Here is a 26,104-nt window from a genome sequence, read left to right as displayed (position 1 = left end):
GAATACCAGAGAAAGTATTTTGTTTTTTAAAGTGTGTGTAGGTATGTTATGTTGGTGCCTGTGGAAATCAGAACAGGGTGTTGGATCCGGTAGAATTGGGGTTACAGTCTGTTGTGAGGTACCCGATGCTGATGTGGGTGCCTGGAACTGACCTTGAGTCCCGAGCAAAAGCAATAGGCCCTCTTAACCACGGAGACATCTCTCCAGCCCCAGGAAATGAATCTTTAAGTTGTGCTTCAGTCAGAGAGCGGGAGATCTGACAAGGCAGCAGATTTAGCATCTGTGACAACCTGCCTTACGTTCATTTCTAGACAACAGGCTTTAGGAGAGCAGGCGGGAGGGACAAAGGCAGTCTTTGCAGAGCTCAGTCCTGCCCCTCTGGTAAGGCGTCAGCCACATTTCTGAGGTTTTTCATGTCTGGCCCTTCTTGTCACCATCCCTCGTTCCCTTCCTTCGCTCTCTGGCTACCTGGGACTTGGGCAGCTTCTTGAAACTCGTCTGATTGGCGCTTTCTGCTATCAACCTTGTAATTCCCCAGGGTCATCCGGACTGTGTGTGTAAGGCTGATGAAGAACAGACTATTAATAGTTTGGGTTGTTATTAATAACACGAGGACCCCTTTCTGCAACAGAGAATACAAGTGTATTCTCTGTTGTATAAATATCCTATTTATACAATAGGATATGTAACTGCCACCGTCTGTCCCTCCTTTCAGGAGGACCATGTCTGAGGAGCCTGTTTGTGAAAAGTATAATGAAAAATGAATTCGTTCTGTTGGAGTAAGGAGAGGCCCTGAGTACAAATGCTAGAGGTTGCCCAGCAGAGGTGTGGCAAACGACACGCTCCTAACATCCCAGACCTGAACTTTCCCATTTTCATTCTTTTATTTTGTTATTTTACATGTACCAGTGTCCTGCCTGAAGGTGTGTCTATGCACCTCATGCATGCAGTGCCCACAAAGGCCAAAAGAGGCATCAGATCTCCTTGAACTGGAGTTACAAATGGTAGTTGCCACTGGGTGCTGGGAACTGAACCTGGGTCCTTTGAAAGAGCACACTGTGGTCTTAACTGCTGAGCCACCTCTCTAGGCTGGCAGGATTTTCTTTCCCACATTTTATTCTTTAGTGCTGGAGGTTGGAGCAGGACATTGTACTTGCTAGGAAAGACCTCAGCTGTATCCTGAGCCCTTTATTCTTTACAAGTTGGTTTCCTTAGGTCAAAATTGAGTGTCTGCTATGATTTCATCTATATGTATAAAATCAGGGTCCACAAATTAAAAAAAAAAAAAATTTGTGCCTGCTTTGTAAGTGACCGGAAGTGGGGGAATTCTAAAATGTGATTCTGCCTTATTTGTCAAAAGGTTTGCAGAAAACTGTAGGAAGGAAGAAGACTCAAGCGCAAGGCTCTTGGAGGTGACACAGCTCTCCTGGCTGAGCCAGCACATGGCCCTCAAAGACCCTTTGCTCAGGTTAATAGACAGACCCAAAGAAGAAAACATCACCACCAAGTTGGGTGTGGTAGTGCACACCTGAAAACCGGCACTTGAGAGGCAGAGGCAGGAAGATCAGAAGTTTAGAGGGTCAATCTGAGATAGAGTGAGACTGAGAGGCGCGGGTTATATGAGTCTCTTGTCTCAAGAAAACAAAGAAAAAAGGAAGGCAGGAAGGAACCACCACCACTATGCGACCAACCCAACCTGACTTTGATTTAGATGAAGCAAACTTGGTCTTTTCAAAGAACACTATGACACAGGACAAGCACCGTTTCCATCCTGCCCTGCATATGTCTACATGGCTCAGTTTAAGAAGTAATTAAAAAATGTTGCCACCTTACTTATTTCAGATTCCTGGCTTTCTTTGGCTTCCCTGGAGAGGATGGGTTTGTGTGAACTGGTCATATCTGGTATTTGTTTGCAAGGCTGGTTTAACATCATGTGTGAGAGGAAATGGGTGTTCTGCACATTGCCACTAAACCTCATGCTTTGATGCAGACACAGGATAATACCCTTGTATGTGTAAGATCTAGAGGTCAAAACTGGATGTCCTCCTCTATCACACTCTTTCTTGTTTTTTGAGACAGGATCTCTCAATGAATCTGGAGTTTTCAGGGAGGTAGAGCAGCCAGACAGGAAGCCCCAGGGATCCTCCCATCTTTACCTTCTGGCCACAGAATTTATAGGCATGTGCTACCACACCTGGCTTAGGTGCTGGGGATCCGAACTGAGCTCCTCCAGCTGAGCGGCAAGCACTTTATCCAGAGTCATCTGCTCATCCCCAGATGCACCCCCTTTCATGTGAAACCCTCACTGGATGGAGCACACACAAGCACTCTACACTTTTTAGTCTTTATTTTATTAAGTAAAGAAATTCCATTGAATCAAAGATAACAAAATTACAGTTTTTTTTGTAATGATCTTTGTTCACCACCACACAGAATCAAAAGTAATGTGAGAACATAAAACAAACAAGGACACCACTGTCTAGTATAATTTCTTAATAAAGGTTAATATCCTCATATTTAGAAAAAGTTGCATTGCTAATTGCAAGTCCGAAACACCTGGTGCTGTTGGGAGTCAAAAAGACGCAGCGGCACAGGGGCTTTCGGAGCATGAACTCCAAAATACAGTATTTCTAGGGCAGCATCTGGAGTTCCGTAAAACCCAGAGAGAATAAAACAAAACACACTAGGATAAGGAATGTGAAAGTGATGTTTCTCAAAAATCAATCTGGAAGCAGATTTGCTAACATAAGACTGTAATTGGCTGGAGTCTACCTGTGAAAAGGAGGGAGGCGAGCTGGCCCCCTCTCCCGCCCCAGTCCTGGTCACTAAGGCAGCAGCAGTGGGGGAAAATTGCAAGCCCAGGTACAGTGAAGGTCTGCCTGAGGCTTTGGGAGAGACCCAGCTCACCTGGAATCAGTGTGGAGAGGGGACAGGATTCTACGTGGACTTGTGCTTTAGGAAATTAAAGAGGCCAAAATGAAGACCAAAGCGAGTCTAGCTCCTGTAGCCAGGAGTGGGATTCCCTCTTGAGAGCAGCATGGGAGAACAGTGGTTGGCCCTGGGGACCAAAGAGGTCAGCAAAGATTTTAGGTGATACTGACTGCTCTGTGTGGCCTGGGGGGGGGGGGGCGGCAGAATGCCCACTGAGACTAAGGTACTTCTGCGGGTGCTAGAAGTGGCCTGTCTCCAATTTATGGCAATAGAAAATTACTTGGCTAATGGGGACCAGAGGGGGAAGAAGGAAGGTTATGGATTTTGTTAGTAATTGACAGGACTAGTTAATTTGACTAGTTAAAAGCTGAGAACTTTCAAGAAAGTCAGGATGTCAGACTTAATCTACCAATTAGAAATTGATTTCAGCTTTTTTATTAGGCATCAGTGAAAGCTCTACCTACATACATGCCAGGAAACAACAACAACAAAACAACAACAAAACAGCTGGAAAACATGGCAGAGGGATTCTTCCAAAAGGGACAGCTGTCTATGTTCTGGGTGTCTGGGGACTGTTGGCAAGCTATACTCTGTGGCCTGTTTCTAAAGACGACGTTGGGCTGTAGCACCTGGAGGCAGCAGTGACAGAGCAGCCTTGGCTCTGGATGCCATTCTGGTTCTTTAGCCGGCAGGGGCCTGTTCCTGTGTCCTTAGCTGTAAATATAGTTTAGGAACAACAACAACAAAATACCCTAGAATATGAAGAACGGGTACTGTCCTTTGCTTAGATAACAGGTGGGAGAAAGCTGGCCTCCAATGGCTTGGCCTCTAAATGCCAACCAGGCCCCTTCTGGAAGCATCTGAGTGATCCAATGTGGCTTTTGAAAAAGAGTAAGGCCAAGAAGACAGATGGAGGGGCTGTTCTGGATCACTCATGTTGGAGCTGAGAGGTGGGGGTGATGTCATAGGAGCCTCCAGGCCACCTGAGGAAATTCTCTGGTTTGGCTGTGGCTTTGCCTCAAACTTTCATAGCACAAGGGTTTGAAATCTTATGCCACAAGGTTGTCATACCAGGGGATTTTCTAGAGGCAAGTTAAGGCTTTCTGGGTAAGGAAAAGAATTTCAGATGACACTGTGACAAGATACTGAAGTGAGAGGCTTCCCAAGCGCTCCCCTGAGTGCCTAAAGGAAGGAAACCCACAAGTTCCTTCACCTCCACGTGGTTGCTTGTTTCTGTTTTTGGTTTTTCCTTCTGCTTTTAAAACTGTCACTCTAAGTCAGGATCAAGGCCACGGATAAAGAAAAGCCTCTCACATCTCTAACACCTGCTTCCGGGGCAAACACAAACAACACATGCACTGTATCCCCGGAGCTGGCAAACTCTGTGTCAAGTCAGCCACTTACAAAGAGAGCTCTCATCCGGATGCCAGCCAGATAAGCTCAGCTATCCAGAGGGCTCAGCTGAGTGCAGACTGCGTTCAGGACGAGCCTGCACAGGAAGGACTTCTGCCCTGGCAACCGTCCACACTCTGCCTGGTCACACTGAAGGCCGGAGGTACTCTCCTCACTACCGGTGGCTCTCACCTGCTACAGTCACAAGACTACCCTCAGAATAGCAAGTAAACTGTCATACTAGTGAAGACTAGGAAGAGAGGTCAAAGACACTGTCCAGCGTCCTAACTAGAAAAAGCTGAATTCATGTGCTCTTTCTCTCCAAGTCCTCTCAAGATGAGCTTAGGGGTCAGGATTCACCTTATTCTACCTGCAGCTACTTAGCAATGACTGAGCAAGTGATGCATGGGTGGATGAAGCAGTCTTAGAGATGATGTGCTCAGAGAAGTGAAGCTGCCCACTATGTCCAACATGAGTCAGAGCCAGTGGGGATGAGTGACAGGCTTCCTGACCCGGCTCTGTAACACCGTGAGAATGAAGGAAGATCCCCCTTTCAGGAATATCCCACTAGATCCTAAGGTCCCTTGTAAGTCTAAGGTGTTACACAAATGGAAAGCATACAGCACAACAAACTTTCCACTTTCATTCTGCTCTAGGATGGATGATGAAAAGTCATCGCAGGAGAGAACGGGTTTCGAGTCTGCAAAACTCCTGTTAAACTATGCGGCCTGGATCTTTTTCTTTTCAAGTCAGTTAATCCTAATTTAACCGAAGTCCATGTCTTCCAATTATTCGGGAGCAATGTAGGTGCATTCCCTACTTGGGTTTTAATGTTATTAGTGCCACAGAATTGTCTAGATCTATGCAATTTCTATCCTTGATTTTAAAACAGAACACTCAAATGCTCTCTAAAAATTCAGTCTTTGGTCCAAGTAAGTACTTGATAGCTAACAGACAATTCACATCATTATCAGAAATGGATGACTTTGGGAAGAAAGCACGGCAGCCCAGGGGAAGGAAAGCGGCTGACCTACATAAAGGGCTGTTCCCTCATTCATTAGGCAAGCTGGCACCTCCACATTCATGCCTCTGTGCTCTCATTCAGGGTCAAACAAGAATTTTCCTGTCCAACTGCCATGGTCACGGTCTCATTTCCGTGTCTGAGAGCCCAAAGCTTGAATAAAGAGCTTCCGTTGATTTCATGTGAAGCAGAATGGAATGCCAGTACCAGTCAGAGTCACACACTAAGGAGGTTTCAGCTGGCACACATCCCCTCCCCCCAGTCCTGGGGGCTGGAGTTCCAGTAGTGTGGCAACAAAGGCTGTGCCCCAGCTCTACCTCTCCTCAGTGGGCCTCCAGGGCTGCTGCACCAGGCTCCCAGGACAGCCTTCCACTTCCTCCTACGTGTGACAACAGGGCTTTCTCTGGGGCAGGTGGTACCCAAGCTACTGCTTTGTCGGGACTTGGAAAGATATATGACCTCAGGCAAATGAAGGGAGCTCCCTCACTTCCAGGGGTGGTGACTCAGTCTATTACCTTACTGCTGTCATTAAAAGTCTTAAGGAATGAAGGCAGTAGCAGGAACTATGTGAGCCGATTATAGCTGTGGTTGGGTGGAGGGAAAATTGACAGAGAAGGATTAGCTTCCAAATTGAGGGATGAATGATAAAGTGCCAGTTTGTGATAAGAGAACATAAAAGAGAAATGCCAACCACTGGAAGGGCACGGTGACAGAATTTGGTGAGTGTGAAAAATTATAGCAAACTGGGAGACTGCAGACATCTCAGTGTTCTGAGACGATGTCTACTTATGATTGAGATGATCTTATGATTGTCGAAAAGTTAGTTCTTCACTGTACAGACATTCCTGTCACAGTCTCTTGAGCCGATGGCCATGATCTATTCCACCCGCAGCCCCGAGGGTTGGCATTCGGGTATTCCGGTGACTTCATAAACATCCACATAGACCCACTACCATACATCAGTCTGTCCTGGAGCCAACGAAGATGAAATAGAGAAAAAGATAATAGCATCCAGGCAAATCACCCATTTAGTTCCAGAGAGCAACTGCTGATTTTTCAAAGTGCAGGTTCTTAGGGATTCAAGTACCACAGGATTCCAAAAGTGGAATACTTGAATCCTAGAGTGACATGTCTACTTGAGAAGACATTTCAGAAAGATCTACCCAACAGACAACACACAGAGGCTATTTAATTACAAACTGATTTCAAAAGAACACTCCCTTCTCTCAGCTGGAAACACATTTCTTCAAATTCCGATCCAACTTTGAATTGTTTGGTATCAATTAGATGTTAGCTGGACCTGGGATGGAAAACTAAAATTACAAGGGAGTGATTATGACTCTAAAAATCTCTTTATATGAAATGGGGAAAGGGGAAAAAAATGCAATTAACGGCATTTACATGCTCAGCCTGGGAGATGGACTCCCAGACTCACCTGGAGGGATGCTCTCTCAAACCTCAGTACACTGAGTTTGTCACTGAACTGTAGACCTGGTGGTCATTTCGGCAATCTACCTGGTCCAAGTTCCCCATTAAACAGGGGATGAGAGTCAAGTCCGAAAGGACTTATCCGGGGAGAAGCAGAGCCAGGGCTCTGCCCAAATGTCTTCTCCCTTTTAGGGACACCACAGTGAGATCACACAAGGGCAGCCATACATCAGGCCTTGCTGCTTCGGAGGTCTCTGGTAGCAAAGCGATACTGTGGCTTATGAATGTCAAATGAGCTACCAAGATGTTTCTAATTTAAAGGCGCTCTAGTGTGGTGTTTCCCTCAGTTTGCTGAATGATGAGAATTCCCTGGGGCACTTGTCAAAAATTAAAATCCCCAGAGCCCTTCCCAAACCCACTGAGTCAGCCTCTCCGAGGGGAGGGATCTGGGAGGCTGAATTTTTAGACAAGTGCCCCATGCAACTCTCAGCAGCAGCAAGACAAGACAGAGGAGTCTTAGGGGATGGTGAGAAGGAAAACTTGGCTTTTGAGTCAGGGAATTTCCTCGGTTTCAGCAAAAGTGAGGCCCAGGAAGTCCCAGGCTCTCAGACTCCCAAGCGGAGTCATTTCTTCAGCATTGGTTAAAGATGCTGACTTCTTGGTGGGGACTCTAGGAGGGCACATACGACCATCACAAAATGACATACATCCTTCACTGTTCTCAGGGAAAGGCCTTTTGATTGGCAAAGCAAAACTGTAGTTCAGACACGTTCCTTAATAGGAAAACTAGATGTAACCGGCATGGAAGCAATCAGATACTGAAACTGGACAGAAGGGTGAGAATCTTGTAGCTTGCCACCATGGCTAACAATGCAATGGAGAAAACCCGTAACTAAGCACAAAAATAGCCTGGAGCTCCCAGGGAGAGAGCTGCCTACTTGAGACAGGTTGCATGATAGGTGGCCCCCGCTGATGGTATGAGGTCAGATCCAGGTCAATGAGGGAGATGGGAGACCTGAAACAGCCGTCAAAGGGACGTGGGTTCCAGAGGAAGGCCGCTGGAGCACGCCAGAGTCCGGAGGGTTCATTCTAGCTCGGCCTCCATCTGCTCCGTGTCTGAGCACTGGGACTTACTCCTTTCCCATTGGCAAATGGCATTGGCGTACTCCACCACCAGCTTATCCATCCAGGTCAGCGGCTCAGGGAACAGCACGGAGCCCTCAAAGAAGCCCAGGTGGCCCCCGTGCAGCGGCAGCACAAACATGACATTCTCCCGTTTCTCTGTAGAGGGAAAGGCAGCAGAATTACACGTCCTCTCAGCTCCAGAGCAGAGGGCACAGGTGGGTGAGCTGAGGAGCCTGGGCATTCCTCAGAGGTACCTAAGCGGTATCCAACCACTGTGTATTGTGTAGTCTTCTCTCAAGTGGGCAGGCAAGTCAGTAGGCTCCCATGGGCACCAAAAGGGCTAGGAACATAGCTCAACAGGAAAACACTGCCATAGAATAGGAACCCTCCCACCCCCACCCCAGAGTTCAGTCAAGATAAAGCACTGCCAAAATAAAGAAATAAAACCCAGCTCATAGAATGGGCACCAGCTTCAGAAGTCCTGAGAATGCATACTGAAAGCTCCGTAAACCCAAGCTGCATCCTGACCTCCCGCCCATCTGCCTAACTAAGTTACAATCTTAGGGCTGAAAGGAGGGGAAATGACACTGTCCTGCCTATGCTAAAGGGCCCTACCTGATTGACCACGATACCTAACTCTGTGCACTGGGATCACTCAGGATATCGTGCTGAAAGGCAGATTCTGATTAGGCAACTCCAGGGGTGAGAAGGCTCAGAGGAGGGCAATCACAGCACTGAAGAGTACTAGTTATCAGAGAAAAGGCAGAACCCAAGGGTGTAGTCAATGCGTTCTCACAGCTGGCATCAGTCTTCGGGGTTGAGGCTTAAGCTGTAAGCTATGCTAAAAGATGCTCAGGCTCCCAGAGCCACGCACTACATGGCTATCCTGAGAACCGACAGCCTGAAGCTGGACTCTGGGCCCATATTTAGGTTGGTCTCCGTGGCTACTGGAGACCAGTGTGTAGAAGAGACGGCCAAGTTTAACAGGAAATGTTTTCCAGCAGGGAGGAAATAGTGGACACGGCCCTTTTCTTGTCTCACTCCCTCTCTTCTTCCTTTCTGGTTGCTATTTTGTACATTTTTGTACTAATGCTAATGGGATAGCATTAGTCCTGCGGATGCTGTTTTTGGCTCAGAAGGCGGGAAGTGCTGCCGCATGTGGCGGAGTGGGCTGTGGTGCAGTGTGCTGAGAGTCCGTGGGTGGCTGGGGGTTGACAGGAGACAGCTTCTATCATGTAACAGGCTCCCCCACGGCGGCCTTTCTCCTGAGCAGGACAGAAGCTCTGAAAGGCCGAAGCCCTTCCTCTGCTATCTTATCTACTCTTGCAGCTGGGGGTGGCAGGGAAGTAGGTCTTCCTTTAGGCCACTGTATTTACAAGAGGAAATGTAATCGCAGAGGACTGTGGAGATGACATCCCACGGATTTGAAACCAATGAAAAGTAACTGGACTCCCCGGCCTTCCTTCCCTTGCTTTCCCCTGTCCCTGCCTGCCCTCGTTCCCTGTCTCTTCCTGCCCTGTAGCGTGGAGAGAGGATGGGTTGAGTCTGCACAGTGTCTCCATGAGCAATGCTCTCTGCCATTTCAGCTGCTTACATCCTCCAGGCACATGGAGGGGCCGTTATTAGAGGTAGCAGAATTGGCTTTGTTTTGTTTTGCTTAGAAGGACAAATTTTAGTTCTAAATATCTTTAAGCCAGGGCTCTCCCATTTAATGGAACGCTAGGCCCGAGGCAACACTGCTACAGCATAGTCTCTTGGTGATGGGCCTCAAGGATGGTCCTGTCTCCTGCTGCACGATAAAAATCTAGAAGGTTCTACCCAGGGCCCTTTGCATCCTAGGACTTGTCATGACCTACTCCTCTCCCAAGAGACTTGTCTGCACACACCGACAGAACAGTGAAAGTGACATGATTTTCAGCGGTCATCCGCCATGTGGCTAGAGAAACAGTGGGAAGAAACTCACCCGAGAGAGACTTTGGAATGTTTAGAAGGCTTTCGTGTACCAAGGGGTCGTCCGCCGCGTTAACCAGCATGAGAGGCACGTATATCTGCAGGAAGGGACGTTGGAGTTAAACGGCCTGCTACTACCAGACATGCCCTCGAAGAAAAGGGAAATGCTTACAGCTCAGCTTGTTGCCTTACAGCCTTAGGGATGCCACCCTGTCACTGGCATGGGATGAGCGGCAAGTCTACTGTGACCACCACCTGACAGCAAAGCTGCCAGTGTCCTAGGAGACCTGTGTGCTCAGGGGAGACAACGTAGTACCTAAGGACATTCACAGTATTTCTGATTATCTTTAGTGGTTCCGATTGGGCCTCACCTCTCAGAAAAACGACAGCATCAAAGTGTGTGTGTGTATATATATATTACATATATATATATATATATATATATATATATATATATATGTATGTATGTGTGTGTGTATAGATATAGTATGTGTGTATAGATATAGATATATCCTTTAGCTAATATTATAAAAAAGAAAAGAGAGGTGCACTCCACTAGAAGGAAAGGAAATCTTTTAGAAGAATCTCAAAGATGCAAACAGAATGGGAGCCAGGTGTACACACTCATAATCCCAGCACTTGGGAGGTGGAGGCAAAAGAATTGTGAGTTCAAGGCCAGCCTGGGATCTCTGTATCTCTCCTATTTATAGATAGATATCCTATTTATAAAAAAAAAAAACAAAAAACAAAAAAAACCAAAAACAAAACCCAAGCATTAGAGATGCACCTAGCGGTAGAGCACTTTCCTGGCAAATGAAAGGCCCTAGGTTCAATACCTGTTTCAACAAAACTGCACAAACAAATAGGCTGTGGCTATCAGGGAGTGCCTGGCAGGACTGCGCTCAGTATGCCCATTAGCAAAACAGATAAGAGCAGCCTCCTTTTGTTTGGAGTGCACGTGGTGCTGAGGGGCCGCTCAGACCATTCTGAGCTGCCACCCTGACGTAGTGAATGGCTCTGCTCTCCTGGAACTCTGGCATGTCAAAGGCTGAGGTGAATGATGCTCACTCAGAAGGACCCATAACTATAACTCACAACCATCTTCATGAGCTGAGGTTTGGTGGCCAAAGCAACAGGTGGTCACTGATAAGAGGGGAGCGGGGTTGGCATCGTAAGAGCAGGGGTGCACAGCAGAGTGAGAGAGACTGGATCAGTGCTGGTATAGGTCAAATATGGGCATCGTGTTGGCCACAGGTTCAGTGAACACAAAGTTTACCATAGCTGCTAAAAGAACAGATCGAAAATAGTCTATCTTAAAATTTTTATTATATTTATTTGTGTGTCTGCATGGGTGTCTATGTACTCATGCATGTGAAGTCAGAGGATAACTGAGGAGCTAATTCTCTTCCACCAGGTGAGCCGCAGGTTTTGAACTTAGAACAGGCTTGGTGGCAAGCGCCCTCACCTGCTAAGCTCTCTTGCTGGCCTTCTTTCTGCTTTTGAGTCGTGATCTTGCTATGCAGCTCTGGCTGGCTGAGTACTCGCTATGTAACCCAAGTTGGCCTCAAACTCACAGCAGTCCTCCTCCCTCCGCATGCTGAGTACTGGTCATTACAGGCGTGTGCTCCTATGCTATTTACACACTTCAGAAGGCATGTTTCCTATTACTGTGTTGTAGAACTCCACCTGCTTTATTCCGTGCTTGGCAAAAAATTTGGGGCTTCAGTCCTAGATGGTATATTAATAAGACACATATGGCCACAAGAAAGGGTCTAGGGCAGAAAGAAACCCAGATAGATCTCCCAGGAAAACCCACAGGCAATATTATATAGTCAAAGGATGTCTAACAGTAAACTAGATGCTTCAAACAACTTCATAGGCTTGGGAGAAGCCTGGGTCGAGTGCAGCTCTGGGGTTTAGAGTATGGCAGTCACAGAGAGGGCGACTGGGTGCAACAGGAAGTCCAAGTGACAGACTGGAGCAAGGCTAAGCAGGTACTGGCTCCGCCTCCACCCTCAAACTTAGGAAGGAAGGGTATGTGTTGTACTGCGAGCAAAGCTGGCTGAGGGGCACCACTCACCCTGTGCAGGTACCTCATGCAGCTTTCTTCTTCATAATATTCCTTCAAGGAGTTATAGCCATGGAACTTTCTGGAACACAAGCACACACACACACGCAAAATATAAATAAATAAATATTGATGAGAAACTCAGGTTCACAGGCATGCATGAGCCAGAACATTCTTTTCAGGAGGGTTACCCTGGAGCCACTGGAATGAAAGGTGTGCTGTGGAGTAAGATGTACACGAGTGCTTTGAAGCTACCAGTTCTGCCTATTCAAGGAGCAGCCGAGCTCAATGACAAACTGCAGTTTAGAACACCAGAGCAACCTGCAGCTCACCTCAGCCCCGTGCTGTGAGAGGGTTCAGCTGGGGGCTGATGCCCAGAGACCCCAAATCCTACCCTTGGCCAGAGACCTCTGAGCCTCCCTTTCTTCCCTACCCAGGGTGGGGCCTCCAGTCTCCAAAGGCGGACCTTCTGTTTTGATTCAGGTCTCTGAGATGGCCTGCCTCCCAGAGCTGTGGCTCTTTTCTACCTACAGCTTTCTTAGGTACCTTGGTCTGGAAACAACTCAGAAGGCTCAGGCTAGACCAACAGGGAGCCCTGGTGGGGAAGCAGGCTGTGTGCAGAGATCACAACCAGCATGCGTGATCTGTCCTGTGCGGTCTCCCCAAGGCATCCCATTCCTCCAGCCTGATGCTGGTGACCACTCTGTGAAATGCTGCTAGAGAGGTTTGATTAGAGAACCGCTCCCACCCAGTACATTAATGACCAAGAGCTTTACAAGAATCGAGGGATGTTTACCTTTGGGCTTAAGGAGAGAGATGGGAAATTTATAGCAAATTAAAATTAAATTAATTTTTTCCTTATTAGACATCACAGTAAGTCATACACTGTATCATAAGACAGCTGGCATCATTGTTTCCATCTTTTAAATATACTAGCATTCCATAGTTTCTATTTGCTCTGAGGGAACAGTAACCAACACCTCCAAGTTTACCTGGTGTGAAAGGCTAGGAGAGTCTCTTGAAGAAAGGAAGTAGAGACCTCACGGCCTCTGGCCAATGGCCGCCTAGCTTGCTTTAGGCTATGCCTAAAGGGGTCAAGGGATTGTAAAATGTGAAACACAGTGACAAGGTCTGAGACTAAGTCTGTAAGTGAAGCTTTCTAAGCAAAGGTCAGCTCATAGGTGCCAGGGCTCCAGGCAGGAAAAGAATGAATGAAACGGGTGGGGATTGCTTCTTCACCCCATCCCCACCCCCAGAAACTGGTTCCATGTGTTGTCTGAAACCTACAGGTCTCTTGGTCTACCGTTGGTCATCTGGTTTTGGTAGTCTTCGAAGTCTGAATAAACATGCTTACCATGTACAAAAGATACTTCCCGCCACTGCAAAGGCAGATCTGGGTAGCACTGACTCGTCCCGTGTTGAGGCAGGACATACAATGTACAGATGGGGGCTCTTAGTGAGCACACTTCACCACCCAGTTCAAGCTGCCTGCGCCACATGGGAAGATTGGTCACAGTCTTTTTTTCCTCATTAAGATTTATTTATTGTTTATACAGCATTCTGCCTGCATGGGAGCCAGATCTCACTATAGATGGTTGTGAGCCACTATGTGGTTCCTGGGAATTGAACTCAGGACCTTTGGAAGAACAGCCAGTGTTCTTAGTCACTGAGCCATCTCTCTAGCCCAACTGGTCATATTCTTTTCCCATTTCCAAGAGATGAAGATTTCCTACGATCTCCTTCTAAGCATTATGTACTTATTAAAATGAAAAGAAGCTGCTAAAGCAAGTGGAGCAAGGCTGACCGGCAGCCTCTGGCCTGCACCTGACCCACAGGAGTCCTTGGGGACCCACCTCATCACATTGTCATCAATCTGCATCAGGGATGTTGCTGTGTAGAGCCGGCTCAGGTCCGTGTCCTCCAGGCTCTGGGGTTTCTTAACATGGTCTCCAAAAAGAGCTTGCCTACGACACGACACAGAAACGAACAAAGCAATGTAGAGGAGAGATCACCACAGCGGAGCCTGCTGCCCTGTCGTGCCACAGGACCAGGAGATACGGCAAATTAGACAAATCGCCTTCCAGTTTTTTAGTTATTTTGGTTTTTGTTTTCCTGTGTTACTGAGGATTGGACCTAGAGTCTTAAGCATGCTAGGCAAGCACTCTACTGTAAGCTGAGCCCAGCTCGCTCTGTCTGTCTGATTGTCTGTCTATCTATCTATCTATCTATCTATCTATCTATCTATCTATCTATCTATCCATCCATCCATCTATCTATCTGGTTTTAGCACAGGGTCTTCTGTAGCCCAGGCTAATTTCAAATTCCCCATGTAGCCGAGGATGATCTTGGAATCCCAATCTTCCTGCCCTTACCTGCCACATTCTGGGATTACAAGCATGGGCTACCATGCCTGGTTCCTTTGAGCCTTTAGACTATACATGAGGATGAGCATGTATGGCAAAATGAACAGCAAAGTCTTATTAAAGATTAAACGGGAGACGAGGTTTCAAGTTGGCACAGGGGAGGAAGCCCAGGAAGAGCCTTTTGGAGGAGTGATGGGCAGTGGGCCAAAGAGCAATTCAGGTCTACACTGATGTTGATGCTGGCAGCCGTTGGCAGGTCGTTATTCCCCTTGCACGATGTTTGTGTTTGTGTTGCTTAATAAGGAAGCCAGCCAGGAATCCCTTCAGCATTTGGATAAGTCATCAGCTCTCCACAGCGTTAGCTGAAAAGCCATACACTGTCACCCTATGTATCCACAGACAAGCAGTTTTAGGATATTCCTCAGAGATCTAAATGCACAGATACCCTAGGATCGATAGATTTGGAGGGTGGTGGTGGGAGGGGATGCGGACTCTGTGTTACCCAGGCAGTTCTCAAACTCCTGGGCTCAAGCAATCTTCCCGCCTCAGCTTGTTGAGTAGCTTGAACAAGAACACATGCCTCCGCACCTGGATGTGCACAGAACTATGCTATCTCCGGTGTGTTTAATCACCTCTGAATTAGCTGTGATACCTCAGGCATTGTGAATGGAATGAAAGCAGCAGTTAGACTAAGACTATACAGTTTAGGGAATGAGTCAGAAACGAGCTGGCAGACATGAGAGCGATCGGCCTGCCGTGGCCAGTGACCCCTTTCTGCTCCACGTGTGTCTCTGTGGCAGCTGCACAAGCTCTCAAGAAATAGACTTGCACATGGACGGCACAGACAAGACCTCCATCTGCTGCTGTCTGAACCTGTGCCATCTGCGGAGAGAGGGGTGGGTTCCATAGAGTGGTCGTTTCCACGAAGGGGAATGTCCATTTAGGGTATGATGATGAAGGTAGGGATGACAACAGGCAGGGTGGACTTCCTTTCCAACCCGGTGCTCTCAGTCACGCAGCAGGGAGAGGACAGAGTTTGAGGTTTGGCTCGACAGTAGGAAGCAGAAATGCAGTGTTCTGGTATCCATTTATAACCTCTCTAAAAGCAGATCAACAGCCTCCTTTAGGACTAACTTTTTCCCAAATAAGGTGACAGAGGATGAAATTCATAACTTAAAGTTTCCCCGAGATTCCTGTTAGTTGCCTTTCCATGGTAACTACGCTAACATGCCATCCCGATTTGTTAGCAATTGCATAATGAATCTTCAGGACTCTGCAGCAACACTCACCCTTTCCAACAACACAATCTTCCCTAGGACGACTTGCTGTCGTGAGGTGCAGACATGAGGACTTAAATTTGGCATCAGCAATCTAATTTCACCCCATTTAGCTAGAGAGCCTTAGTAAATTACCAGACCCACCAAAATGTCAGCTGGACCGAACCCAGCTCGGTGTCTAGCATGTGACTGACATTCAGACCATGGGACTTGAGTGGCATTGTTGGCTTTGCCACATCACAGAGGACAGGAATCTCTCTTTTCTCAGCTCATCTGACACAAGGGCCTGAGGGCATGCCTGGCAACTTTGTAGTTTGAGCAGCTGTGAGCTGCTCAGGTATCATGGGAGCCCACTCACAGCAAGCTCAGCTGGGCCTGGGGTGTGTGGCTATGCCTGGCCAGACAATGTTTTTTTAAGTACTAGGGTGGAGGGAGGGGATTAAGAGTTGGGTACGGGGCTGTACGCCTGTGGGCCAAGTATGCAGGAGGCTGCAACAGGAGGGTTGGTTGAGCTCTAGAGTGTGGGACAAGTTAGTCAACATAGTGAGGCCACATCTAACCCGCCCCCAACCCCAACCAACCAACCAAGCAAAAGGACTGAGAAACTGATCACTTAGAATGCCCTTTTCTTAGTGATGCCAAAAGCCCCTCCCAAAGTCTGTGTCTTGCATGTCTCTCAGGTGCCAGGCTCGAGGAGAAATGAAATCATGCTCAGCACACTTTAGGGACAGGACAGACCCAGGGGAAGCCTCAGAAAAGCAGCCTAGTGGGAGAATGGAGACCTGACACGGGCCTTAAGGAAGGGGCTGCGCCTAGCGAGCAGATGTTGTGGAGGATGGAGGGGCAGAGAGGCAAAGGGAGTAGAAGGTCTCCACATGCTCCAGTCTAGCTGGAGGGGAAAGGAAGTGCCAGGGAGGAGGGAGAGAAGGCAGCATGGGGACAGTTATAACAAAGCCATCACCGAGATCCCTGGCAGACTCCTGCTCCCTCCTTACTGCTTGGAGGGCCTGAGCCTTGAGCGGGCAGGCACTAATGCTCTGCTCTGACCCTCCTGCCGAGACCCAGTCCTGAGGCCTTCAGAGAAGGACCTACGACGACAGGCCACCTCAGGACAGGTGAAGAGTGGTATGTGAAGAGGTTCCTTGTCTTGTCCTGGTGGGAGCCACCAAGGTGTCAGAGGGGAAGAGGCTCTACCTGTGAGACAGGATGATCTTCTTCATGTTGTCAGCCATGAGGAAATTGTAGAATCGGCGGCACTGGTCCCACTGCATGAAGGTCTCCTGGGCCCTGGAAGAACCACAAGCAAGTGAGATTCCCATGATGCCACGAGGTGCTGTGTGGGGAGTGCATGCTGGCTTTGGCACCTGTGTTGGATAACAGTTTTGATGTGTAGCATTCAGATATTTGGGGGAAAGCCACAAAGCCCCATGAAGAGGACCCTATAGGAAGCCTCCAGGGCCAGGAAAGCACAGTTGGTTGCTGGTAGCGTGATGAGAATCTGTTCCAACTGATTAACAAAACAAAAACAAACCTGTAACACTCGGGGAGCATAAAGGTGTGGGTGATGTGTTCACAAAGTTGAAGCTTCAAAGAGAATAACACATCATCAGAGGTCAGAAGCCACTGTCATGAGTGGGGTCTCCCTACACACTGCAGGCACAGAAACCCTAGCCAAGCCATCCCAGGTGGGACAATATGAACGCTTGCCGAACGCCTTTCTTCTCAACCACACAGCCACAACCTGTTGCTGCTGGACTTGGTTCCTCCTCTCTTGACCTTTGACTCCTGTTACTACTTGCCCTCAGAGTCAGTGGCACTTCTCTAAGCTGCCACAGGATTCCATGTGGAGGGCTGCAGGCTTCAGCCAGAGGCCAATCGTGCTTTAGAGAATCAGCCTACCTTTTTCCTCCTCGTTGTATGAGGCTCATGTGACAACAGGGCAATTGTGTGTATGCAACCCTGAGAGGTCTCGGGGGAGGGGCGGCAGAAAAGCACCTCACAGATCCTAGGTTTCTGCTGTGGTCAAGTCTTTTCTGTCTTATTTGAACCCTTTGCTTTGCTAACTGCGCTGATCATCTGCCAACAGCAGATGGCGCTGTTGCTGCAAAATGCAAGAAAACTTGTTATTCTAAGATTGGGCACTGAGCGAACTAGAGGGAGGAAAGGAAAGGAAGGAGGGGAGGAGAGGACAAATTTGTCACAAGCTTCCTATTTATAAAACCTGCTCCTGGCTAGCACTCACAGCAAGTTTCCGTCACTGAAGTTAGGAGGGGAATCTAGTGGTTTCTAACACCAAAGATGCTGACCAGCTGTTGGGTGAAAGCAGGCAGGACCTCACATCTCCAGGCCCTGCCCCCTCAGATCTGATGGAAGGGTGACCCCTGATTAGCTTTTTTTTTTTATCCAAGCAGCAGAACAGAACAGATTCTGGCTAGCTCTGGTTCTATGTGACCATGAACTGGGAGCTGGATACTTCTCATTGAGCCAAGAGAAGGGAGTATGGCTGCCTTTTAACATGGAATCATCTATGAAATGGGTCCCGAGGGCAGATTCCTGGGCCTCACCAAACGAGAATTTCCAGATGTGGGGGTCTGCCAGGGGCTGAGCTTCTTTTCTTAACATGATCCCCTCAAGTGATTCTTTCATTTTAAATCGTATTATCGTGTGTGCGTGATGACGCGTGTTGGTGCATGTGCCATGGCACACACGTGGAGGTCAGAGGACAACTCTGTAGGGTTGGTTTTGGCTAGCTCTAGTTTATGTGGGTTTTGGTGGTCAAACTCGGGTCATCAGACTTCCTCAGAAAACGCCTTTACCCACTGAGCCACCTTGCCAGCCACCCCAGTGATTCTCAGTGAATCAAGACAGCTCATAGTTCATCAGACGGGGGATCTTTGGGATCCCCTGATCTAAGGCACCCTCTTCATCTTCTAGCGACCAGCAATGCTGCTGCTGCTGCTGACATTCTGTAGCCGGGCACTGTTCAGAGTTCTTCACACACGTGAACTCATCCTGTAGACTGGCTGCCGGCAGGAGGCTAAAGGCTGAGGTACACATTTGCTCCCTATAGGCCAGCTTCTCTGGGAGGATGGTGGCATGCCTGAGAGATGAATCCTTCAGATGAAGACACCTGCTTAGAGAACTTCCCAAGTCCCTTCAGACACCATCGGTGACTCGATGCTCCTGCTGGCTGGAGGGATGTGGGGAGGTCACAAGGCCCCGGGGCCAGCACTGCTGTTTCCTGTGTTGTCTTGTTAACGGGTGGTTAGGAGTTAATGGTTAGCTCCTATTCTGGAAACTCAGACATAATCGGAGACTCCCTAGGGAGGCAGCAGCTCTAACAATGGCTTTGGTGATCCAATTACAGATCTGATCCTAAAATACTATTAGGTATCTCAGGCTTACCAGGCCTGCCAAGATGACTCTGGTGAACGACATGGAAGTAAATCCAGTTGAGGCTAGGAACTGGAACCTTCTGTTCTGTCTACAAGGTGCTCCCTGCACCTGGTCTGGTGTCTTGGCTTAGCTCTATAAACAGTACTGTCAACTGAAGAATCCAATGGAAGAAATGAGTGTGTGTGTGTGTGTGTGTGTGTGTGAGAGAGAGAGAGAGAGATACAGATAACTCACCTCAGCGCACTGTACCCCTGGCACACACTGACACAGCACAGGACCTTTTCCTGGTTCGCCTGCGTCTCCCCCAAGTATTTGCACACGATGTTACCACCCAGGCTGAAGCCCACGACGACCAGCTGGGTCTGGGGATATGTCTTCTTGATGTAGTTCACCATGGCTCCAAATTCCCACGTGCAGCCTGCGGGCAAAGGGTGAGGTCATCCAATCATTTCAGATGCCACAGATACTGAGGAAAATGCGAGCTGGAGGGTTCCTGACGGGGTGCCAGTGCACTGGAAGACTGAGGCATGCCTGCATGTATGTTGAGAGAGAGCAGGTAGAGACAGACAGACATTGCCTTTTAGCTGTGTGAGAGATGCTCCCTTGGATTAGAGACAACCGGGCATTTGTAGTGTTTGTGAATCAAATCGATCTGTAATGCTCCTTTAGGTGGGCTGTGATTTGTTGGTGTAGATGCTTATGGGCATCCAAATAGATCTTCAGGGTGAGCATAAGCAGCTATGTCAATGCACATACACATGCAAGCAATACACATACAATGCACATACAAGCAAGAGTTAATCCCTTCGGGGATTCATTAGCTTCTTAGCTACAAATTGGGGTGTTATACTCATGTGTACAATGCTTCATGGTGTTAAGAACCCAGAGGATGCTTTTTACTGGAGCTTCTTGTCAACTCTGGGGAGAGAAAGAAAACGAACTCCAGTCCAGAAGGGCTCCTGGGATGCTCTGCAGGGCTCAGTCAAGCGTTCCTGGTGACATGGGGATAGGGTGGCAAGGGAGGACAACTCATTCAGGAACACGCAGAGGGGCCGTGTGAATGGAGAGGGTGTTTGGGCCTGGTCTGCCCAGGAGAAATGATCTCAGCCGCTGTCCTCTGGGAAGCTCTGAGCGCCAAGCTATGCTTCTACAGCTCTGCCGAAAGAGAGAAGGGCTGGTGGACAGGTACAGACGTTCAGCACATTCTTCTAATTGCAAGCCCAGACGTCAGGGAGCCGATTTAAGAGTAAAACCTAGCAGAGAAACTATTGGAGGCCAGCAGAAGTACACACCACACACGCCAGCGTGGAAAAGTGTGGCTTTATGGAGGGAAGGGGGAATGGCTGACCTGCATAGAGGTTTGATACCCTTAGTTGGTCTAACAGTAGCTTCCGGAATTGCCAAGCCATGTGGGGCAATGCTTTTTAAAGCCTAGAACAACTCCTTCTATCTGTCTGTGATGGTTTGATACAAACTGGAGTCATTTGGGAAGAGGGAATCTTAACTAGATGATGCCTCCACAGACTGGACTTTAGGCAAGGCTGAGGAGGTTTGTTTGTTTGTTTGTTTGTTTGTTTGTACTAATGATTGATGTGGGAGAGCCCAGCCCACTATGGCTGGTGCTACCCCTGGGCAGGTGGCCTTGGGTTGCATAAAAAGCAAGTTGAGTGATCCATGAAGAGAAAGCCAATAAGTAGCATTCCTTCATGGTCTCTGCTTCAGTTCCTGCTTCCAGGTTCCTGTCTGAGTCACTGCCTTGATTTCTCTCAGTGGCGGACTGTGATCTAGCAGTTATAAGATGAAATAAACCCTCTCAGAAGCTGCCTTTGGTCATGGTGTTTAGTCACAGCAATAGGAACCAAACTAAGACACATCTACTGTTTTCATCTTTTTCCCCTGAGAGAGGGTCTCGTGCATACTAGCCCGTTACAGAATATCTGCGGTGGGACCTAATGAGCATCGATGCTCTTCAGAAGGTTCCCTGGGTGGTCCATGTGTACCATCAGCTCTAAGAACTATTTCTCTACAAAAGGATTTTGTCTGGGCATCATGGCTCACTCCTGTCATCTTAGCATTTTGGGAAGCTGAGGCAAGTTTGTAGGCCAGCTGGGGTATTCTAGCAAGACCTTGACTCAAAACAGAAAAAATAAAACAAAGCTGGTCTGGTGGTACGCCTCTGTAACTCAGCACACCAGGTGTGTGTTTATGTGTGTGTTTGAGTGTTGAGACAGGATTGCTTGGAATAGAGAACAGCCTGGACTATCTAGTGATTTCCAGGATAGTCTGGACCACACAGCAGGGCTTTCTCCCACACAACAAACAACAACAAAGTTACTTGCTCTGAACTACATGAGAAAGAATTTTTTGAGGTGGCTCCTGTCTCGGGCCATCTCTTTCCAGATTTCCTTCCCTTTCTACCTACAGTAAGGCGCCTGCACAGATACGGAGCGCTGCTCAGTCTTCTAGACCCAGCTGAAGTAAAGCAACTTCCCACATTTCCTTAATGCAAGGTTTTCTCGAGGGAGGGGGGGCAGTTCCAGGTCACTGTAACCAGCAGCTCCCTGCAGATCCATCCAATGCCTAAAGAGAACAACCAGCTTTCCCTTTCCTGTTCTCTTCCCACTCCTTCCTTCCTAGCCCATGTTGGCCTAGAATTCACTTGGTAGCCCAAGCGGTCTCTAACCTGTGACAATCCTGCTGCCTCAGTCTCCCAAGTGGGACTATTACAGATATGAGCCGCCACACCCAGCTTCAAAATCAAACTTTAAATATGCACAGTTGCTTTGTGGTAAGGTTCCTCTTCGAAGAGGGAACTGGAGAACCTTCCTGGAGGTCAATCTCACAGCAAAGGGCTGGGGTTGGGCTCAGGGGTGGGAACGCCTTGCTCCTCGTGTATGCGGTGGTATAATCGGCGATAGGTTTGCTACTTCAGCTATCACTACAAGAATGTGCTGGTGCAGTGAACAGCAAGGTGTGGCCACTGTGTGGAAACTGGCTCCAGAGGCTAACCTCCTAACTCAGGAGCTCCAGGAGCAGGGATCGCACAGAGAGCCGCAGGGTTCTAACTCCAGAGCGCCTCCTTCAGAGGGTCTGGCTGGGCCAAGAGTCTCCATTTCCAATGTGATGTCAGGCGACACTGACACTGTCGGTCCAGGGGCCCACGTTAAGAATGGCCACCCTAGTGGACGGGGAAGGTGGATGGAAGCCTCAATTCTGCTTCTTTTGTTTTTAAAAAGGCAGGTGGAGAAGAATGGTCCGGGCTAGCCAGAGGAAGAAAATTTGAATTAAAAGAACAGTTAACATTATTTTTGTTTGTTTGTATCAGAAAAGATCATCAAGCTTGTCAATATCCACAACTGGGAGGTTGCAGGTGTGTTCACTGGGAATTCGGGCACGGTGGTGCGTGGTAGAACCGGAGACCTTGGCGTGTGGTATGTGATAACAGTATTAATGACTTTAAAAGGATAGCTCTGGGGCAGGAAGGTGTTCAATGGATACAGGCAGTTGCTGCTTGTCGAGGCCTGGGTTCAGTTCCCAGCACTCACATGGTAGTTCACAGCCATGTGTCATTCTAGTTCCAGGGGATCGCATGCTCTCCTCTGGCCTCAGTGTGCATCTGGCACGTACAAGGTGCACACGCATACATACAGGCAAAACACCCAAGCACACCGTACTGATATGAGTAAGAAATGTTCCCCATGGTCTCAGCATTCGAACCTCAGGATCCCCAGTTGGCGGCACGGTCTGCATTAGTTTAGGAGGTATAGTCTTATTGGAAGGCGTGTGTCACTGGAAGCAGGTTTGAAAATTTAGAGGCTCGTATTTCATACTTAAGAGTTCAGGATGTGAGCTTTCAGCCTCCTGCTCTAGCTGCCATGACTGCCTACCGCCTCTGTTCCACCATTACAGATGCTAACTCTCCAGAACCATAAGCCCACATAACTCTTCCATAAGTTGCCTTGGTCATAGCATTGTGTCACAGCAACAGAAAAACAACCTATATATATGTGTGTATGTATATATATATATATATATATATATATATATATATATATATATATATATATATATACACATTTTTAAAAGTTTCGGTCCTTAAGCCAAGTATGGTGGCATACACCTGAAAACCTAGTACTTGGGAGGATCAGGGTTATCATTGGCCACACAGATGTTTCAGGCCAGATCGGGGCTATAAAAGACTATATCTTGAAAACCAGAAAAAGTCTAATTCTTTCAAATCACTGATACTTAGGGCAGAAGGACTATGAGTTCAGGTGCAGGCTGGGTTACATAGTGAGACCCTGCCTCAAGTAACAACAACAAAACAAAAACAATGTTTTGGACTTTCAGTTCCATTTCTGGGAACCTTATGCTACAGACACAATTGTATATGCACGCAAAGATGCATGCACATGGATGTCCTTGGCAACTGTTGGTAGCAGTAAAGACCTCGGAGCAACCCCCGTTTCTATCAGCAGAGGGCGGGTCACAGGAAGCACTGTACTGCAGTGAAAGAGAATGCTAAGGAAAGATCTGACCTGCTGGGACCAAAACCAGGGAGGGAGCAGGCCAGGTGCCTGTGTGCTCAGGTTCAAGAAGGGAATGTATGTATGCACATAGCCAACTGAGCATCTGTGGAAAACTGTGGCAGACACCAAGGGGAGAACTGTGGGTCTCATATTTAACAAAAAAAAAACAATCCAGCTAGTTTAAAAATCCAGCCAAATAAAGATCCCTGAGGCCAGTTTCAACTGTGCGAAAGAGCTGACACATCAGTAATGCCAGGACAGCAGTTTATGCTGGGAACATTATTTGCATAAGGAATGGTTCTGAGGGGATTTATTTAAACTGTTACGAAAATTCTTACTTCTCTACCATTTCTTTGGATTTCTGCCTAATATCATCCCTGGGCTAATTACTCATAGCTTTATGCTGGGTTCTAATGTGGAGTGAGCTGCTATATAAACCCCATAAAGATGCCCTTAAGCTTGCTCCCGCTGCACCTGTGGGCCAGATGCTTAGAGAATGCTTAATCGGCATGGCCTAATCGAGGAGATGGAAGAGGGGAGGCACCCTCTGCTGCAGCCTTTCTGCCTGGGTCACACAGATGAAGACACACAGATCTGTCGACTGAGGTGACTTGCCCTCCCCCACACAGTGAATGAGTGGGGATGCTGGATTTTATGACTTGTGCCTGCAACCCAAGCCTTCTGCCCTGTATCACATACCTACAGAGGCAACTGCACTGCGGGGGAGCTCTGTTCACTATTAAAGACTTCCCATCTTCCCATCTCAAGCCTCTTGCATCAGATTTGAACCTAATTACTTGAGACCTGGAGCAGCCACAAACCTTGGATTTGCAACACAGCCGAGGAGCAATTACAGCTAATGGTGCAGGCTCTCTGCGAACCTCCATTTCATTAAATTGAAACACATCTGATCTTGGTAAAGGGCCAGCTCTGCCCAGTGCTGGATAAGCTGTTGGTTGTCTATGAAGAGCACCCCACCTATCCCAGGCAAGGGAAGGGTAGTCATGGTGTGTCTGCCTAGCTCCAGGATTGGCCTCCTGGTGGTGCTAGGAACTCCTGACCTCCATCTGCAGTCAGATACTAATGCTCTTAGGCCTGTTCTGGCTTCTTTTGCTAAGCACTACAGTAATCTGTATGTCCCATAGTGGGGGATATTAATGAGGTTCTATGTATTTGATCCTTCCGGGATTGGCACCGATAACAAGATTAGATGTCCAGGCTCACTGTAGCTTTCAAAGACAGGATGAAATATGAGCCGCTAGCCTGGCTTTAGAGAGATGAGTCACACAAGAAGACAAGGTGGTATTGGAAGAGGATGGGCAAAGAGCCGTTGTCTTTTCTTCGTGCCTCCTTCCTCTTAGAGAGACAAAGTTGAGACTTTCTGAAAGCTGTCATTTCAAACACTATTCCAGGGATGCATCCAGGGCCAGGGATGCAGCTCAGTTGGGAGTGCTAGTCTAGCATGCAGGAGCCCTGGGTTCAAACTGCAGTGCCACACAAACTAGGTGAGGTGGTACACGACTGTACTCCTTGAACCTGGGAGGCAGGAGCAGAAGGGTCAGAAGTTCAAGGTTAAGTTCAAGTGAGTTCCGAGGCAGCCTGGACTACATGAGAGCTTATCTCAAAAGACAAACCAAAACTAAAAAGTTAAATCCCTAAATGACATGAACATGACTAAGCAGGCTAAAATATACGAACTCAGAGACGTGGTGTTCCTGTGCAGGGCGCACTTGAGTCACTGCGGTGTGCTCTATGCCAGGCATGGGCCTGGCATTTGGTAGCTATGCCACAGGATGTGAAGAAGTGAGTAAGAACAAAGTTTGAATCATGCCCAGTGAAAGCACACACACTGGGCACATACACTGGTCAGTACCTCGGTGCCGCAGGCAGGAAACAAACACCCCACTGAGTTTAACACGGCTCACCGACAGTGCGTGGTTGGGGCCCAGCAGCCCCTGTCACTTTTCCATAGTAAAGGTACATGAGTCATTTCTTAAAGCCAAGGGGAAGCTACTCATGATGAGTCACCAAGGGAGAAAATAGCTGCAGAAATGAAGTTCGCTTGCCTTGCCCTTATCTCAGAAAGAAAATGAATACTTCCAGCATCTCTGTCCAGGTACAAAATGCTTCTTAGAGCTACAGGCTCACACACTGGGACCTGACAGCACTTTGCTGCCTGCCCTGGGGCACGTGGGCCTGCTCCTCAGCAACTACCCCTAAGACGCTTTAGCTTTCGCCACATTGCTTCCTTCACGTCTATCTTCCCTCCCCTCTCCCTTGTCGTCTTTCTTCACTTAGTGTCCGCTGCCATTCTAAGGCCTGACTCTTTAAGCAGAGCCAAGACAATTCACATTGTCACTCTGGATTCAATACAATCCCACACTGAGAATGGCAGCTACGACAAGTTTACAGAAACATCTAGGGTGATGATCTAATCACACATCATAAGATGGACTGGACAATGAAAACAAAATAGGCATTTCTTCAGATTTACTGTCTGGGACAAAGGTGTAGTTCAGGGGGCAGGATGTTTGCCTAGTAGAATGTGCAAAGCCCACAGTTTGAGCACAAAAACTCAAATAAATAAATAAATAAATAAATAAATAAATAAATAAATAAATAAA

General features: G+C 47.9%; 1 protein-coding gene across 2 annotated transcripts in view; it reads right to left on the bottom strand.

The window, feature by feature from the left end:
• Positions 1-2,330: 2,330 nt before the first annotated feature.
• The window catches only part of Abhd2 (abhydrolase domain containing 2, acylglycerol lipase), an 86,375-nt gene continuing 62,601 nt past the window's right edge, over positions 2,331-26,104 (bottom strand). For both annotated transcript variants that reach the window (XM_055623101.1, XM_055623102.1), the window contains exons 6-11: positions 19,186-19,369; positions 16,750-16,842; positions 13,769-13,879; positions 11,928-11,997; positions 9,861-9,945; positions 2,331-8,053 (exon numbers count right to left, since the gene is read on the bottom strand). In XM_055623101.1, the coding sequence (XP_055479076.1) occupies positions 7,857-8,053; positions 9,861-9,945; positions 11,928-11,997; positions 13,769-13,879; positions 16,750-16,842; positions 19,186-19,369 (740 nt within the window). In that variant the 3' untranslated portion in view covers positions 2,331-7,856. The remainder of the gene's footprint in view (positions 8,054-9,860; positions 9,946-11,927; positions 11,998-13,768; positions 13,880-16,749; positions 16,843-19,185; positions 19,370-26,104) is intronic.

The sequence above is a fragment of the Psammomys obesus genome, unplaced genomic scaffold (genome assembly GCF_907164565.1).
Source record: "Psammomys obesus unplaced genomic scaffold, mPsaObe1.curated_primary_1811, whole genome shotgun sequence".
Classification (NCBI taxonomy): domain Eukaryota; kingdom Metazoa; phylum Chordata; class Mammalia; order Rodentia; family Muridae; genus Psammomys; species Psammomys obesus.
Note: the sequence above shows the minus strand (reverse complement) of the source record. Positions and strands in the feature narration are given on the sequence as shown.